This window comes from Thamnophis sirtalis, unplaced genomic scaffold (genome assembly GCF_051295495.1).
Source record: "Thamnophis sirtalis isolate CommonGarterSnake01/CBP01778 unplaced genomic scaffold, rThaSir2_p1.2 scaffold_1, whole genome shotgun sequence".
Classification (NCBI taxonomy): domain Eukaryota; kingdom Metazoa; phylum Chordata; class Lepidosauria; order Squamata; family Natricidae; genus Thamnophis; species Thamnophis sirtalis.
Window position 1 is genome coordinate 73,102,557 of NW_028261381.1, and position 17,164 is coordinate 73,119,720.

Below are 17,164 nucleotides of genomic sequence, written 5' to 3' on the forward strand. Positions count from 1 at the left end.
AGTAATTTACATTTTTGTACTTTTCATGTATTATTTTTTTTGTATTTTTCTTTGTAAAACTTGTTAAGGTAAATAAAGAAATTGCATTTTTAAAGAGGGTGGAAAATCAACTTATGCCAAGTATAAAAAGGCTGAGCCATTAAAACATTCCCATTCCTTTCCAGAAAGATGATGCTGGAAGTCTTTTCCAGTAGGATGTTCTGTTGGCCAAATCTGTTTCTTTCCTTCCTAAAAATGGCCAACACTTGCTAATGGCAGCCTTTTCATTTTGCTTTGTGATAAAATCTCTGAAAAAATACTAAATAATTGATATTTACATAATAGTTTAGTAGACACCTAAAAAGGTTATAGGAAGTACTGATTGGTCAATGATCATAAATAAATATAATGCTATTTAAAATACGGCTAAATCTCAAGAATCCTGATCTAGGATCAGAAGTGTTTCTAAATGTAATGTTTCTGATTTTGTTTATACTACTTGTACAAGGAATAAGACTCCACCATCAATCTTTGAAGTTTAAATGGGTGGCCTACATATACTAATAGCAAGCTAATTCTATGAGTAGATATTTAGCCAAAATAGCAACATCTACACACAAAAAGTAACAACAGATTTTGTTATGAAAAACCCAGGGCTGGCAAAAAGTGAAAATAAATCCAAAAATAGCTACAGAACATGAAGCATTGAAAGTGAGACTATCTCAGTATCTTACTATTTTAAAGTAATCAAGTAGATATTTAATATCTTGCAAAACTGATCTAGCACTCCAACTGCTGAGCATTTTTTTTTTCGTCCTTTGTTATCTCAGCAGGGAATATGTTCCACATCACACAACTGCATTGCCTGCAGATCTACAAGCTTTGGCATCTCCCTTTTGTACTACCCAATGACAATAATTCTGAGCATAAATGACTCCTTTGGGAAATTGTGCCAGCAAGTTACAGCTGTGTCTTTGATAGCTGCAAGGAAGCGTATGAGTGAGAGGGAGAAGAAAGAAAATTTCAACATTGTGTTTATAAACATTCTGAAAGAGTTGTACAACATACATCCCAGAGGATGCCACTATAAGCTTGGAAACAATTCCGATGGATGACCAGGTAGATGGACAGATAGATAGAAATGTATAGTAAGAATGTGTAGATGTAGACCTGTATCTAAGGTCTACTACACATGTAAATTTCTCTGAATGCCTTTAAAAAAATCAAATTTCAGAAAATTGTGATCAAAGCTGAAAATGGTCTGCCCCCCGCCCAGCTGTTTTCTCTTAAAATCTCCCTCACACGTTTTCCCTTCCAATATTTCATAAAGTGGAAAAGGAAAATTTGAACAAAAAAAACTTGCCAGCCAACTCCTCGTTTTCCCGCACTCCTGCAGTGTAATGCAAAAATAATGAGAATTACCAGAAGCTTTTAAAACAATTACATTGCCATTTTGTTGTAATAAAGCAATAAAACACCGTGAGCCAGAGATGCAGGGATGTGTGTGATATGGGCACGAGCTCCTTTTATAAAATATGCTTTCAGTTGGGGAAAAGGATAAAAGGTCACGTCTCCCGTCAGACTGACTTTCGGAACAAATACAGGAACCGAGATGTTCTTTGGGGATAATTGCAACTACCGCTAACCCCTTGTTTATTTTAAGCCGGTATTGCTTATACGTCAGAACACACGTGCTAGGTGGCGTTCACGCGCAACCGGGAAGACTCCACAAAGAAGGCGGGAAGCCGACCGGCCGACTGACACACGGTTCAGCTCCCTCGCTCTTAAGACTCGCCTTTCGGCGGCCAACGCTCTTATCGCAGCGATTGGTGCCTCCCATAAAACTTGTGGGGCGGGCCCTGGCGCAGAAGCTGGCCCTTGTCGCAGAGGTATGCCACGCCCATCTCCCCGCAGGCTGGCGATTGGCTTCGAGTGTTCCGGGCTCATGACTATGTAGCAAGTGTATTCAAATCAGGCGGTTGCCAAGGTAACTCGAGGCCTTGCGTACACACGCTAATCCTTGGAAGAGGCCTGGGAGGGCTGAAAGGACCAAGGACGAGGGAGTCCCCGGGACGCCGGTGGAAGCCTTGAGAGGCTTGTATCCTGCCAGGCGTGACTCGATGAGGGCTTCATTTCCCTTTTTTCTTTTGACGTGCCGTGGTGTCTTTTTTTTCCTTCTGCCGGCAGTCGCAAGAAATTAGAAGCAGGTAGGAAAGGGATTCTCCATTTTTTTTAAATGACTGAGGGTTTTTTTAAATTCAAGGCCAAGTATTATATTTGCCCTTTTTGCCGCTTTTTTTCAATTGATGGGGAAGTGCATTCTATAGCATCCCGCTGTTTTTAAGTCACCTTGCAGCAGGATGAGCTACAAACAAATTTAATAAACAAATAAACTGCTCATTATTACTTGGGAGTTATTCTACACGGTGTGCTTTGACTTAGGAAACAATTAATGCCAAAGTCAAGTAGCCACCGGTAGTTCCCTTGACTTAAAACTCTAAGCCCAGAAAGGTATATTCAAGAATAACCTTTTTCAGGAATAACTATTAAAAGGGGGGATTTATTTTTGAGCCACTGGATTCCAGTCCTCACTGAAAAATCAGCACTATTGCAATGGGATGGACTGCATTTTAAATCAACAGGGATGTGGATGGATATGATGCTTCAAAGCATGGAAGTTAAAAAAAATTCAGGAATCTGTACCCTGAATATAAAATGTGAAATGCTGTTAAACATTTACCTAATGTGAACTGCACAAATAATAGATGAAATTGATGCCATAGCATATTAGCTAGCACTTATTGACTGTTCTATTAACTATCATATATTTAACAAATACACAGATATGTGAAAGAGACTAGTTTTCTTCAATAGAAAGGCATGTGTTTTCTTTTGATTCTTCAAATTTTGGATGAAAAACCAAATTGAGTGCTTACAGTCTTTGCAGATTTATCATTCTCTCCACTTATTTACTTGAAATTGCCCCACTGGTATTATAGTTTATTTCCTACGAACCCTGAAATATAATACTGAATTTATTTTATAGTAGGAGTGGACTTCAAGCTTCTGTAGGAAATGGCTTATGATTACTGTTGGTGTATAATCAATTTTGAGTCATGTTCTAGAACTTGTTACCACATTTTAATAAATAGTTGGTGAGTTACTACCTATTTGTTACTTGTACCTCCCCAGTAGTTAAGTCAGCACAATGCATATAAATCTTTGCATACCCATAGTTAAACTCTGAACTCTCCTGTATCTTTATAATCAGATCCCTTCAAAATGCAGTACAGTAATTCAGTATCATAAAGATTATTGCCTTTGAACAAGAATAGTAAAGCATGGTAAAGTCTGAAATCTTTCACAAAATTAGCTTTGGGCAATCTTAAATCATATGCCCATATATCCAGCAGCTTGTCCTGTACTCAATGAAAATTGATCTTATTTGAAATAACTATTTATACAAGTCACAGCATTAACCATGTGGTTCCCATTGTGCACATTTAAAAAGTCTTAGGACAAATAAGCAGTCCAATCGGAAAATAAGTTATTGCAACTTTACACCATCAGAAGAAATTGGGAATAAATAAGCACCATCAGCTTTCTAAAACTACCATGATGTTAACAGATAAAACAGATGCTAAGAATTCCTGATCAGCCCAGAATGTAAGATAAAAACATACACATACACTTCTTACTCTGTGTCATTGGTTAACCTACTCTGGTGAGAAAGACTTTTATGGCATCAAAATTGATAATTTATCTTTCTGGGTAAGCATCGTTGAAATTAATTTTGAGAAAAGATTTATTCATTAAACTTCTAGGCTGCCCGACTGTATCTTGATTGGATGCGTTTACTATGTCATCTAATATTTTATCTTTGTGGCTTCTGATACTATTCAAGAAATAGACAAACAGTATTTTCACATACTCTTCAATCAGAGCTATATAAACTTGGGTCTTTGAAGCTAGAGGCAGCCTTCAAAAGCTTTCAATTCAAAGATTTTCAAATGTTGTTTCCAAATAGTAATGTTTATGGTGTTGTAAGGTCACACTTGTTAAAGACAGGCAGTCATCAACATGACCACAACTGAGCCCAATATTTCCTTTGCTAAGCAAGACAGTTGTTAAGTGAGTTTTGCCCCTTTTTATGACCTTTCCTATCATAATTGTTAACTTGATAACTGCAGTGATTCACTTAATGACTTCTGACAAACAAAGTCACTGCAGTTAAGTTAGTTGTTAAGTTGGTAACTTCTGGCAAGTCAATGGCAAAGCCAGATTCATTTAACAATTTTTAAGTGAATCTGGTTTACCCATTAACTTTGCTTATCAGAAGATTGCAAAACATGATCACATGACCCTGGGACACTGCAGCCATCATAAATATATTCCAGTTGCCAAGCATCTGAAGGTTCACATGATCTCAGAGATGCTGCAATTATCGTGTGAGAAACAGTCATAAGCCACGTTTTTGTGTGCCACTTTGACTTTGGTTATTAAACAAAGGGTTATAAATTGATGACTAAATGTATATAACTGGTATGATAATTGTTCATTAAAAATAAATGTACTTTTTCAATTGTAAATGAAATGTGGTACAGATTAGATTTTGCCATAGAAACATTTGCAATATTGTTTTCCCCCCCACTGCTACGGTATGTTTACATTTCTTCTAAAGAATTATATACATTTTTTCTACCTCAGCATTTTGCATAAAATCCTTGCAACAATCCTGTGAATTAAAATAGGTAGAGGTAAATATTTAGCACAAGGTCATCAATAAAATTCATGCTCAAGTGAAGATTTACATTTAGATATAACTTCCTATTTAAATTGTACAGTTTTGGGTGGTGAATGAGATGATACAATTGGAAATCAACAAATTGCCAAGTATTTTTCAATCAGGTGCTCTATTTTGCACCTGCCCAACTTCATTATTTTTTTTACCTTTCCTTCTTTTATGAGAAAAAATAAGAAGATTGAACTCTGAAATATCCTAAGTATAACTTCTGTATTCTACCCCTAAGGTATTTGAGAACCTAGGTAATAACATTCATTGTGAATAGAAACTAGAGCAAAATAGCACCTCCCTTCTTCTCTACATCTTGGAATTTTCTTCTATGGAAAAACTTCCTTTAACTTCAAAAACTAAAATCATATGCAAGTCAGTTTGAACAATTAAATTCATTAATATTTACAAATAAAACCTAGCCATTTAATTAAGAAAGAAACAAGCATCAAAAGCAAAATAGAAATGAAGCAAACAAACAGAAGCTGTTAAAAATCTTTCTGCCATCAGCAATGCTGAAAAAGAAGATGACTCATATCTAGATCAGTTTCCATTTGCTGTTAAAAGTCAAGGAAGTGGCTTTTGCTTGGAATAAATTCTTTTAAGAAAAAATCCTATCCTTGATTCACATTAATTCCATCTGTGTTGAAGGCAGTGTAGAACAAAGATTTTCAAGTGGATCTGGGAGCAGAAGAGAAAATGTTCCATAAGGTATGTGGGATGTATGTCCTTTTATTGAAATGTCAATATCTTACATTGACTTTTAGAACTTAATAATGATAGATACGAATGAACTTAACTTGTTATTTTAAACATTACATCTCTTCACTGGAAATTATAAATAGAATTCTATATCTACAGTAAATCTATAAAGTATCTGGCCTATGTAAAATATACAGCAATAACATTTTGAATCTACATTAAGTAATTACCATTCAATTCTCCCTTTACTTACCACAGGAGAACTTCAGTGCCATTTCAAGAAGATAAATAGAAGATAAATAGCTCAAATTGGTATTCTGCAAGTGGAGTTGCTGTTGGAAACAGACATGGTGGATGGCATGACAAGTAAATAGTGATAAAATAACAATTTTAAAGATACAAAAATGTAGCATAAAAATGTATAAAATACCTTTGTGAGGGTATCTGGAGGAAGGCCTCCAAAGAAGTCCAAATGCATAGGTCAGTCATGGTTCACCTTTTCCGGACTAAGTGCCCAAAGCACACGCACGCCTGAACCCCCAAAATGCAATGCACGCACAGCCCTGCACACGAGTCCCACCCCCATGCATGCATGGCCCCATGCATGCGTTCCACCCCCGCACATGTGCACATGCCCACCAAACCCCCTGTGCATGTGCACGCACACACACACCATCCCCTGCGCATGCGTAGCAGAGACCCGAAGACCAGCTGGCCGGCAAGAGGTGCGCATGCATAAACAGCGGAGCTGAACTGGATTGACGGCTCGCGTGCCAACAGAGAGGACGCTGCATGCCACCCCAGGCACGTGTGCAATAGGTTCGCCATCACGGGCCTAAACAGCTGCTGAAAGCCATGACAAATTGGGTTGATGCAAATAGCCATGTACAGTATTACCTTTTTTGTATACCTGATTGGGTCTGCATTGTTTATCATTTGTTGTTTTTTTCTCTCCGATCTTCATAGTACACAGATTTTTCCTGTTTACCATTAATAAATGGAGAAAGACTCAGGGACGAACATATACTCTTTTCACCATGCAGTCTTTCTAGAGTGATAATTGTTCTTTTCCATTGGTTTCAAAATTAGGGACCTAGCTGAAGGTATAGTTCCCCCAAGACGATAATCAAAGATTATTGATTATCTGAAGTCAATTGGTACATTTAATTGACAAATAAATATTGCTTTAAAATAGCTTTTTATATGAAGGTACATTTAATGAAAACTCCATACTGTAATTAAAAAAATTTAACTGACCTTTTCATTATTATTCATAAACAAAAGTTATTATCCAGGAAGTAAAAAGAATTGTTTATTCATGTTTACAATGAAAGCTGTATCTATGTGCTCTTAGCTTTTAGTTTATCTACAACAAAGTCTTATATAACAAGATCAGGTTTTATGTGATGTAAGCTAATACATGAATACTGTAGCCAATAACAATTTTTCCATTAGGAACTAATTAACATAGTTTCTTGATGACATAATAAATCACTTTTACAAACTAAAGCTAAAATGGTATTCATAGTTCTTAAAGACATTCAGAAGAATGCACTATATGTTCTGCTTCAAACTAACTTCTCTAATCTACAAATATTATGTGTCTGCATTCCATACTTATATTTGATCACATATTCAATTGGTAGAATCTCAGTATGTTTGACAGATATATCCTTTGTAAAGCTTTGTCTTGATTGTTCAAGTATTCAGCACTTACAAGTTAATCATAACAGTACTTCTATATGGAATTATTTTTGAGGACAGCCTGAAAAGTCCCATTGATTTGAAATGCTGTGATACAGTAATGCTTGGGTCAGCAGAATGCTTATATCTTGGGCTTTGTCACTTTTGGCTGGCCGGATTGTGACTGTTGAGGACAAGATATTGGCACATTGTATGGCACCTTAATAATGGAATTGCCTTCCAAGACAGGAGAGCAAAGCTCTGTTCACCTACTTTTAAGTGGGCATAAGATTAATTATTTTTGTTGTCAACCTTTACCCTGAAATATTTGTATCACTGGTCTGCTTTTGCAGCCTTGTCTTTGAAAAGTGGGACATAATACCATAGTTTAAATAAAAATTAATTATAGAACAAATAAAACAGATGTTTCTGGGTCAGAAATAAGAGTTTAGAAGCAAAAATTAAAATTGGAATATCTCAAACATTTTCAGAAGATTGCAGAAAAAAATATTGAGTATTCATGCATCTTCAGTAATTGGCACTTTGCACCAATATTGTATTGTGTTAGTTTATAGTTCAAGTAATGCTATTAAAAAGAGTTGTGCATTATTGCCATTACATTGCTACATTGTAGGGTTTTGCTGTTCTATAATAGAAGTATACTCCTTGTTATCAAGAAGATTGCATTACCAAGCATCCTACTTTTTAATTTGTTTCCAAGTTTTGTAATTGTGTTCCTCTAAATGTTGGAAAGGAGCTACTGGGTGTGGTACTTAATGCAGCTGTTATGTATTAGCGAATACTAGCTTGGATTTTAGTTCACTAGTAACTTTGTAATACAACACATTTTATTTTTGTTGTATAAATATGGAACTGGCTATTCTATTTAAAGTAGGTTTAAACAAAAATCAGATAATTGAACAATGTTGGGAAACAAAAATCAGAATATAACTTCAAATATTAAATCATCAATCCTCAAAATTTATAAATAACTTCCCAAACAGTGGAACTCTTTGTTTTTTAATTGGATTTCACCCCTCATCTCCCCGATATTCAACCAGCTCTATTATACTGAAGTGTTGGATAAAGCAGTTTATTTTACGCAAAGTGATTCACTGTTTTTACATTGTTATCTGTATTTTCATGAGAATTATAAAATTCTAATAGAAAAGAATATATGTATTTTAGGATTGAACTGCAGAGTTCTTGGCGCACTGATGATTTACCTAGTTGGGTAATTAAATATCTTCAAGTAAACAACCAAGTTCAGAGAACAGCATGGATTCAACAAAATTATATATTATTGCATTTTTTTCTCTTCTTGTTGCATAACACTAAAAATATTTTATCTAAGTATCTTGTGGTTGTTCTACATATCATAAATGAGAATTACACATTACACAATTGATCATTTCTTTGTTTATTATATAAGATGTCATAAACTTCATCTAAGATGCAACCTAAAAAGGGATTTAATAGATCATCTATCATTTCTGCAGTTTCTCTTGACCAAGATTGAAAGATTGAGGTTTTTTTTTAGCTTAACAGAATTTTGATCATTAGAATTCCTCCTCTCCTCCACCAGAATATTGTTTCCACATCACCCAGAGAACTCTGATATACAAGCATTCAGAAATCTCCACCCCAATTGCAGTTGGAGGGCAGTGTTAGAGAATCAGAACAGTATAATTACTCTTTGAAGTAGATGAAAGCTTGAATGATAAATTATTTCTTCTGTTCAATGCAATAGAAAAGTCTTACAAATTGGGTTTGTTTTGATGATTATGATATTTTATTTAATGTCATGACCATTGATTTTATGAATAACATAATTTGTTAAGAAAATGATCTGCTCAGTATCATTGAAACTTTGGTAGCACATAACTTTAATTATTAATAATTAATTTGTCAATTTAGAGTTTAAATATAATTAGAATCAAATTAATTTTGTTTCCATGTTTAAATATCAGATATAATTTCCCTAATTTGAAGTCTGGTTGTATCAGTATGGATATATGACATTTGTTTAAATTAACTCTGGCTACTTTTAGCATTGTTCAGAAAGTGAGGGTTGTACTAATGCAGATTGCCAGCTGAGCTGTATTAACTAGGTCTGATTTGCTTAGCTCTTTTTCAAGTGCTGCTAAGACCAACTAGATGCTGCCACCTGCTGTGAGCTATATATGAATATCAATGTATAATAGCTATAGTGTCCAGCACATAGTTTGTTTTATAATAATTCATACAGTGTGCATTTCCATATAATGGCTTATTTTGCTATCTTATTACCATTAATCCTTATCACTATCAAAACCTACTGCATTTTGAGCCCATTTTTTTAAAATTAATAGTGTTATTATTTCCAAACTTATATTCAAATTTAAATATGGTTACAAGATTCGTTTGGAGTCATATAAATTAGGAATATAACATTTCTAAAAATGTTGAATCTTAGATAAGTTTTGTGAGATAGGTTTTGCCAGTTACTATGTTCTACTCAGCAACTGAATAGCGATTTGAACTTGATTTCCTGTCCAACATTTTAACTGTTTTGTTATATCTGTTAATTAAAAACAGATAGTATCAAATATAAACAGCTTGCACAACCTTTTTCACAGTTGTTAGTTAGATATAAAACCTATATGCATATATAACTAAGCATATCATTCTGATTAGTAAATATTTTATATTTTTTCAATCTTCATAAATTTTTAGCATTGTTTTAGCTTATGATACATGAAATAAATACAGGATTCAAATAATGAGCTTGCATTCTTCTGTTTTAACATTTAGGGCATTCTGAAATGAAGCTAAACTGGAAACTAGATAGGACCTCAAGACCAGGTTCAGCAACAGTTAGGGTTACAGATCTCAGCTGGCAAGGTCTCCTGAACCCCAATCCATCTATTAAAGAAGATGAAGAGCTACTTGTGGATGAATATCTTTCTCCCCATAAACTGGTGAGTATATACTATGCTATTGTAGCTATATTAGATACATTAATGACCATTGCACTACTTTGGCATATCTGAAAATATTGCAGTTAGATGGAACCACTGAATATTGTTTTGAATAATTTGTTTTTTTCACAACTATAAATTTGTTCAGATTGAGTGATTGGAAATCCATGAAACCCAGTTTATATTGCACCAATTTCTATTTAGTTATTAAAGACTCAAATTAGGGAATCTTTTAATATAATTAAATTTGTAAATATGATACACCAATGATTTATGTTTAATATTTTGTTTACCATGCTAGTAGGATTAACCTATCTTAAAATAACTTATCTGGAACATCTGAATAGTTCTACTAGTTAGTCTTTTTAAAAATGCTTTGTACTCCTTAACAGCTTTTAAGAAATAATTTCATGTTGGCCTTACATTCTGTTGCTAACTTGAAGTATTTTCCTCATCCACATGTGTTTAAGTAAGAATACTCCAGAATACTGGGCAAGATCTAACTTCATCTCTGTCCACAGAAGCATTCCCTGTGTACCGTATTTTCACGACCATAAGCTGCACTGAAAATCCTAAAATTTGATCCAAAATCGGCAGTGCGGCTTATAACCCGGTGCGCTTTATATGTGGAAAAAGATCTCCCAGCTGCTTTGCTCCTCGCGACTGCAATAGATGTCCAGAAGCGGCTTTTGGGGCTAATGGGGATTGGATTTCCAGCTCGATAGCCCCTGTCGCTTCTGGACGTCTATTGCAGTTGTGAGGAGCCGAGGAGAGTGTGGAGAAGAGCGCGCGATGGTTCTTGGCGCTCCGGGAAGCGGGAGAGGCGCGGTTTGGTTTCTCCTCCCTGGACGTCGCAGCAGCAGCCCCAAGCGCACCGATCCCTGTGTTTTTCGCATCGGGGCATGCTCTTGCAGCACACCCCGATGCGAAAAACACAGAGATCGGTGCGCTTGGGGCTGCTGCTGCGACGTCCAGGGAGGAGAAACCAAACCGCGCGCCTCTCCCGCTTCCCGGAGCGCCAAGAACCGTCACGCGCTCTTCTCCACACTCTCCTCGGCTCCTCACAACTGCAATAGACGTCCAGAAGCGACAGGGGCTATCGAGCTGGAAATCCAATCCCCATTAGCCCCAAAAGCCGCTTCTGGACATCTGTTGCAGTCGCGAGGAGCAGCACGAAGGTTCTTGGCGCTCCAGGAAGCTCCGAAAGCAGCTGGGAGAGGCGCGCGGTTTGGTTTCTCCTCCCTGGACGTCGCAGCAGCAGCCCCAAACTCACCGATCTCAGTGTTTTTCGCATCGGGGTGTGCTGCAAGAGCATGCCCCGATGCGAAAAACACAGAGATCGGTGCGCTTGGGGCTGCTGCTGCGACGTCCAGGGAGGAGAAACCAAGCCGTGCGCCTCTCCCAGCTGCTTTCGGGGCTTCCTGGAGCGCCAAGAACCTTCATACCGCTCCTCGCGACTGCAACAGATGTCCAGAAGCGTCGGGAAACGTGCGGCTTATAACCCGGTGCGCTTTATATGTGGAAAAAGTTTGAAAAATTAACGTTAATTGATACTGCGGCTTATAATCCGGTGCGGCTTTTGGTCGTGAAAATACGGTAATTCTATGCAGCTCATTCTTGCTAGCAAGTTAGAAGGTGGGGTGATATTTTTCTTTGTCAGGCTCCAATACTATAATGTTCTGGAGTACCCTCAGTCTCCAGAATACATTTTAGAATGATGTTGAGGATTGCAAAATGAACAGAAATGGATAATTAACATTTCTCCCCCCATTTCAGCCAACAAACTCTTTTTGTTGGCTGAAACTTTTTCACTAGCAACAAGCTCTTGCTGGATCCAAGCAACTGTTTTCTCAGTAGGATTTTTGTTCTCTCTGAGCTTGGTTGTTTGCTTACAGAAATTGTCCCAAAGGTGCTTTTTCAAGAAGCAACTGGACTTTCTTGGTTTTTCTTAGAAAACAGTTTGCTTCTCATGCAAGAAGCTTTTTCAGCTCTGGATAGTTTTTGATTAGCTCTTTTGAATGATATGTAGATATTGTTTATCTCTATGTCCCACTTGATGGCTGATTTGTCTGACTGCTAAGCTTCCAGGAATTCTCTAGTGTTTTTGGAGTTAACTTTGTCTAGCATGTTCATAGTTTTTCAATTGAAATTATGGTTAACTCAGTTCATGTGTTGTTTGATTAGAGAGTTTTCATCATGTCTTCTAAACCGCTAGTTGGTATTCATAGATGCCTCTGCTAAAGTTCTGTTTGTCCTACATAATGGCTGTTATAGTCCTTATACTATATATTGTACCTGTTTTTTCTTCTGGGAATTCTGGGTCTTTTGGGTTACTTAAGATATTTTGGAGAGCTTTAGTTGCTTTGTGTACTACATGATGCCATGACTGGTGGTTGTTCCTGAGATGATTTTGATGTGTGGTGACGTTATCCTTTTCATAGTTTGTGCTGTTTGTGTTGTAGTGGATTAAGTGGTTATGCACTTTATGATAAAGTTGTGTGAATATCCATTTTATTGGAAAGTGTTATGTAGATATTCTATTTCCTTTTTGTGATGTTCAAGGTTGCTGCAATGTGTTTGAGCTCGTTTAGTGTTTTTGCAGAGCTTCTCTTGTGGGCGATCGTCTCTGTTCAGCAAATTTATTAACATTCACATTCTTTTAATATTTAAATGTTTTGTGTTGATAAAACAATAATGCTGCATTCTCTTTGAAAAGAATGAGGCTAAAGTTCATCTTTTTTTAAAAAAATCTATTGTATCAAGTATTTTTATTTGGTTAACTAATTAAAGCCTGAAAAAAGCCTCAGGTGCAGTTCATGACCTTGGCCATAGGGTACTTAGTTGATAGCTTGTACTTTGTTGTGAATCGGGCACAACAAACCAGTATGTTATTTTCTCTGTGGGAAAGGAGTTTGAGAAATCCTTTGCCTTCTTTTTTAAGGCACGTAATTGGGAAAATTCTCTTTATTTTGAAAAAATGAAGTTTCATATAGATGAAAACCATTTCCCCTTGTGTCTGTTGATGCAAAGTAAATAAACTTGTTGCTTAGAAAGCCAAAAGAAATGCAGCTGAGAAAAATTCTAAAATAAATAAGATGCTATAGTCAACATCTTTATTAAACTGGCAATCTTTTTTTATTCCAATTTCTAAAGCAAATATGTATAAGATAAATTGCTGGTTTTAAAAAGTGCAGTTTAAGAGATCCAGAGTGTGGGAAATGTTGTTTAGAATTTCCATTACATTCTTCCTCCTATATCGATAACTACTACAATTATTTACTGAGTTGTGTTGTAAATCGAATGTCAGATGTCATGCATGTAACCTTCCAACTCATTACTCACCTAGCTGCATTGTTCTGCCACTGTTTCCTTCTGTTTTCATACCTTTTCTTGTATTTTCTGGAACAAAAACGATGCCATTATGGATCAAATGCTCAGTATTCAGACCGTGCACATAATAGTAGCTAAATTTGGACATCAATGATTTGATGAGCAATTCTAAAAGTAAAACTACTGTTTTCAAAATAATTTTAAAATTAATAATATGTGTCCCATGCAGACCTTCAAAATGTAGACCCTACTTGCAAAAATGATTTCTTACTCATGCTCTTATTTAAATTGGATATTAAGGTAGTGACCATCATACTTTAACGGAGTCCACGACCCATCATATCAGCATAGCAAATAATCAAGAACAGTTAACAGTAACAGAGTTGGAAGGGACCTTGGAAGTCATCAAGTTCAACCTCCTGCTCACGCAGAAGACCTATACTAGGGAACAATATGGGTTGCAAAGTATGACATTCTTAAGATTTCCAGTTACCAGAATCTATTCACTCTTATAGCTTGTTGTCTTCCATGGAACCCAATCATGGCATTTTTTCCATTAGCTTGATAAATGTAGAGCATATCCTGCCTTTTCTTTCAGAGCTCAAGTTAGCATACCTCCTCTCTAATTTCTTTTCCTACAACAGTAACCCTATGAAGGGGTTGCGCTGAAACTGACTAGCATAAATTGGCTGTGAGCTTCCATTGCTGATGGCATTTAGCTTATTAATACAAAATATGCCTTTAACTGATTGCTCTTTAGAAGGCCAGATCCTGAAGATAAAACTCAAATACTTTGGCCACCTAATGAGAAGGAGGGACACACTGGAGAAGAGCCTAATGCTGAGAAAGATTGAGGGCAAAAGAAGAAGGGGATGACAGAGAATGAGGTGGATGGATGGAGTCACTGAAGCAGTAGTCGTGAGCTTTTTTTTTTTTAATTAATTTTTTTAAAAATTTTTTAATTTAAAACAAGTACAACATCTTTCTTTACATGCTATAGAAAGTGTGTCAGTCGGTCACAAATAAACTTTCGTGCATCTCCTCCACAGTCAACAAACATAACTCATATTAACTCGAGCATTTTAACTCAAATATTCATACATATCACCATCATCATATATCCATTTTCATTTGACTGTAATTATTATTTAAAGATATTAATAAAAATAATAATCTTAAACAATACATGCCCACACTAGTGGGAAAAGAAAAGGTCAAAAAAAAAAAAGACAAAAAGAACAAAAGACAAGGCAGGTGTAGAGGGGTATGAGAGAAGGAAGAATGAAAGTTGGAGGGGGATGAAAGAGGGTGTATGGTGGGCTAAGGCGGTATATTGGGTTTGTATTGTAGGGGGCATTTTCTATAAAAGTGAGGGCTGTGTTTATTACCCAATGTTATATGCCTCGGTTGCACAGTAAACATGTGATTGTATAGAATGAAATGGAAATAAAAAAGATTTGTATTACAAAAAAAGAACAAAAGACAAGGCAGGGAAGGAAAAAAAACAAAAAACAAAAACAAAAACAAAAAAAAGAACACAGGTATATATCATATATATATATAAAAAAAGTATATCAGCTGGTTACAACATGTTTTGGTGCATCTCTTCCATTAATTCATATTAATTCAAATATCTTAACTCAAATGTTTACTATATTAACATCATTATACCTCCACTTTTAGTTGACTACAGTTAAACATCCTTCATCCTTAACTATGCCAAAGAATTAATCCATAATACCTGCTGACATTTCATTTACTTGTTTGTAAAAATCCTCTATTAACATCAAATCCTCATATCCTATTTTAGCTGAACATCCATAATATTTAATACCAAAAAGTCCATCTTCCATGCAGTATAGTTTATTATCATTCTCCCTTCTTTATGTAGTTATATCATATATCATAACATTTTCCCCATATTAATTAACATTTAACTGTATATATTTTATTTTATTTTTTAATAGTGATAATTATTGTGATTAATAACCTTTGTATATAATCCAAAAATATTTCCAACCTTCCTTTCTCATATCCAATTATTATTTATCATATCAACTCCACATTATATACATTACTATCAAAATCAATTATTATTCAGCTATATCTATTACAAATAAGAGTAATTAGATTTAGCTAATTTTCAATTGTATTCTTCAATCTATCAGCCTATGTCTCTCCAATAGCAAAACTTCCTTGGTCCTGTTACCATTCTTAAAACAAGTTCCCCAAACGTTTTTATAAGCAAGTCCAAGCAGAAATATCTTTGCACCTTTTTGCTTAGGGTGCCTCTGATGTAATAACGTTGCCCTTGGCTTGTTCCACTCAATTTGTTTTTGATTTTCAAGGGTGGTATCGAAAATTCTGCAAATAATGTTTCATAAAGTATAGATTCTTTAATGCTTCTCATTCCTCCTGCAATCTGTCTTTTGAGATAAATTTTCTGTATGGCTTCCCTTCTTTCAAGCGTTGTATCTCTTTCTCTTTCTGCCTCCGAAGTAGACCAGACGCCCGATGTGTCAGCAAGTTGAGAGACTTCCTTTCTGACATTCTTCATTTGAGTTTCAGGAGCACTCAAACATTCAACGCTCTCACTCTTTCTTTCATATTTTGATGTTAAAAACAAGAGATAGTCCAGTTTTTTTTCAGATTTTTCTGAAGATTTTTCATACATATCAAACAATTTTTGAAAAGCGGAAAAAATCATTTGAAATGAATCACTTGAAGCAAGTACAGACGCCATGATGTGATGCAGAAGATATTCGCAAGTAAAGACACGCTGAGAGCTATGCAATCTTATCTGATCTTAGACCAACACAGCCAAGCAGTAAAAGTGTCAAGTTATAAGAAGCCAAATTATAGTAAATTGGTTTACAGCCCACTTAAAGAGAGCCTGAGGGAGTGTTGAAGTAGAGTAAACTTTCCTTTATCCACGTAATCAGCATTCAAAACATTTAAGAAATAGGGTAACCACCAGCCATAAATCCATTTTAAAAAAAACCAATTCGCCGCTAGATTCTTCTGTTCTTTGGTTTCAATTAGCTTAGATTTTAATGCAGACCATCTCTCTTTGAGTAATAAAATCAGCTTACCAGTTGAAAACACTTCTACCATTCTTAGGGGCTGCCTGCAGTTTCGGTTAGCATACAGCTAATCCAGAAAGGGATGGCAAAAGGGGTTGAAATCCGAGCCCCCCCCCCCCCCCCGAGACCTGCGAACGTCTCTGAGGTCACTGGATCTCCCCAAACCTTCACTGTCTCTCCGGGACAGCTAGGATCGTAAACGACCCGTCCATTTCTTCCGGAATAGGGGAATTTCAGGAATGGCCTGAAACTCCGTCTTCTCACTGCTAAGCCCCGCCTTCTTCCAGCAGTAGTCGTGAGCTTAATGGACTCCAGAGGATGGTAGAGGACGATGGGTCGGACCCAACTTTGCAACTAACAACCACAATGCCTTTAAAATTTAATGATAATATTTAGTAATACATTTTTCTCACTAACGTGCAATAACTGAATTAGTGATTTCAATATACTTTGTTCTGTTTCTTTTCTCCCTCCCTCAGTGAAAAATATTAATGTTTTTCTGTCAATATCATTTGCCTAGTTTGCTGTTGGAAGCTTGAGTATATACAGTTAACTGTGCTCTGCAATCATCAGTAAGGAAAAAACAACATTTTTATTGGCAAACCATGTCCATTATTTAAAATCACTTCCTTTTC

At 36.0% G+C, this 17,164-nt stretch overlaps 1 protein-coding gene across 2 annotated transcripts in view; it reads left to right on the forward strand.

Annotated features, from left to right (window-relative positions):
* LRRC56 (leucine rich repeat containing 56) overlaps positions 1–17,164 on the forward strand; it is a 58,970-nt gene that overhangs the window by 7,253 nt on the left and 34,553 nt on the right. The window contains exons 1-3 of one of the 2 annotated variants that reach the window (XM_087716038.1): positions 1,996–2,186; positions 5,732–5,839; positions 9,950–10,116. In XM_087716038.1, coding sequence (XP_087572164.1) covers positions 5,821–5,839; positions 9,950–10,116 — 186 coding nt within the window. In that variant the 5' untranslated portion in view covers positions 1,996–2,186; positions 5,732–5,820. Of the gene's footprint in view, positions 1–1,995; positions 2,187–5,731; positions 5,840–9,949; positions 10,117–17,164 lie in introns of those variants that run through there. The other variant, XM_087716042.1, reaches the window with a different exon arrangement.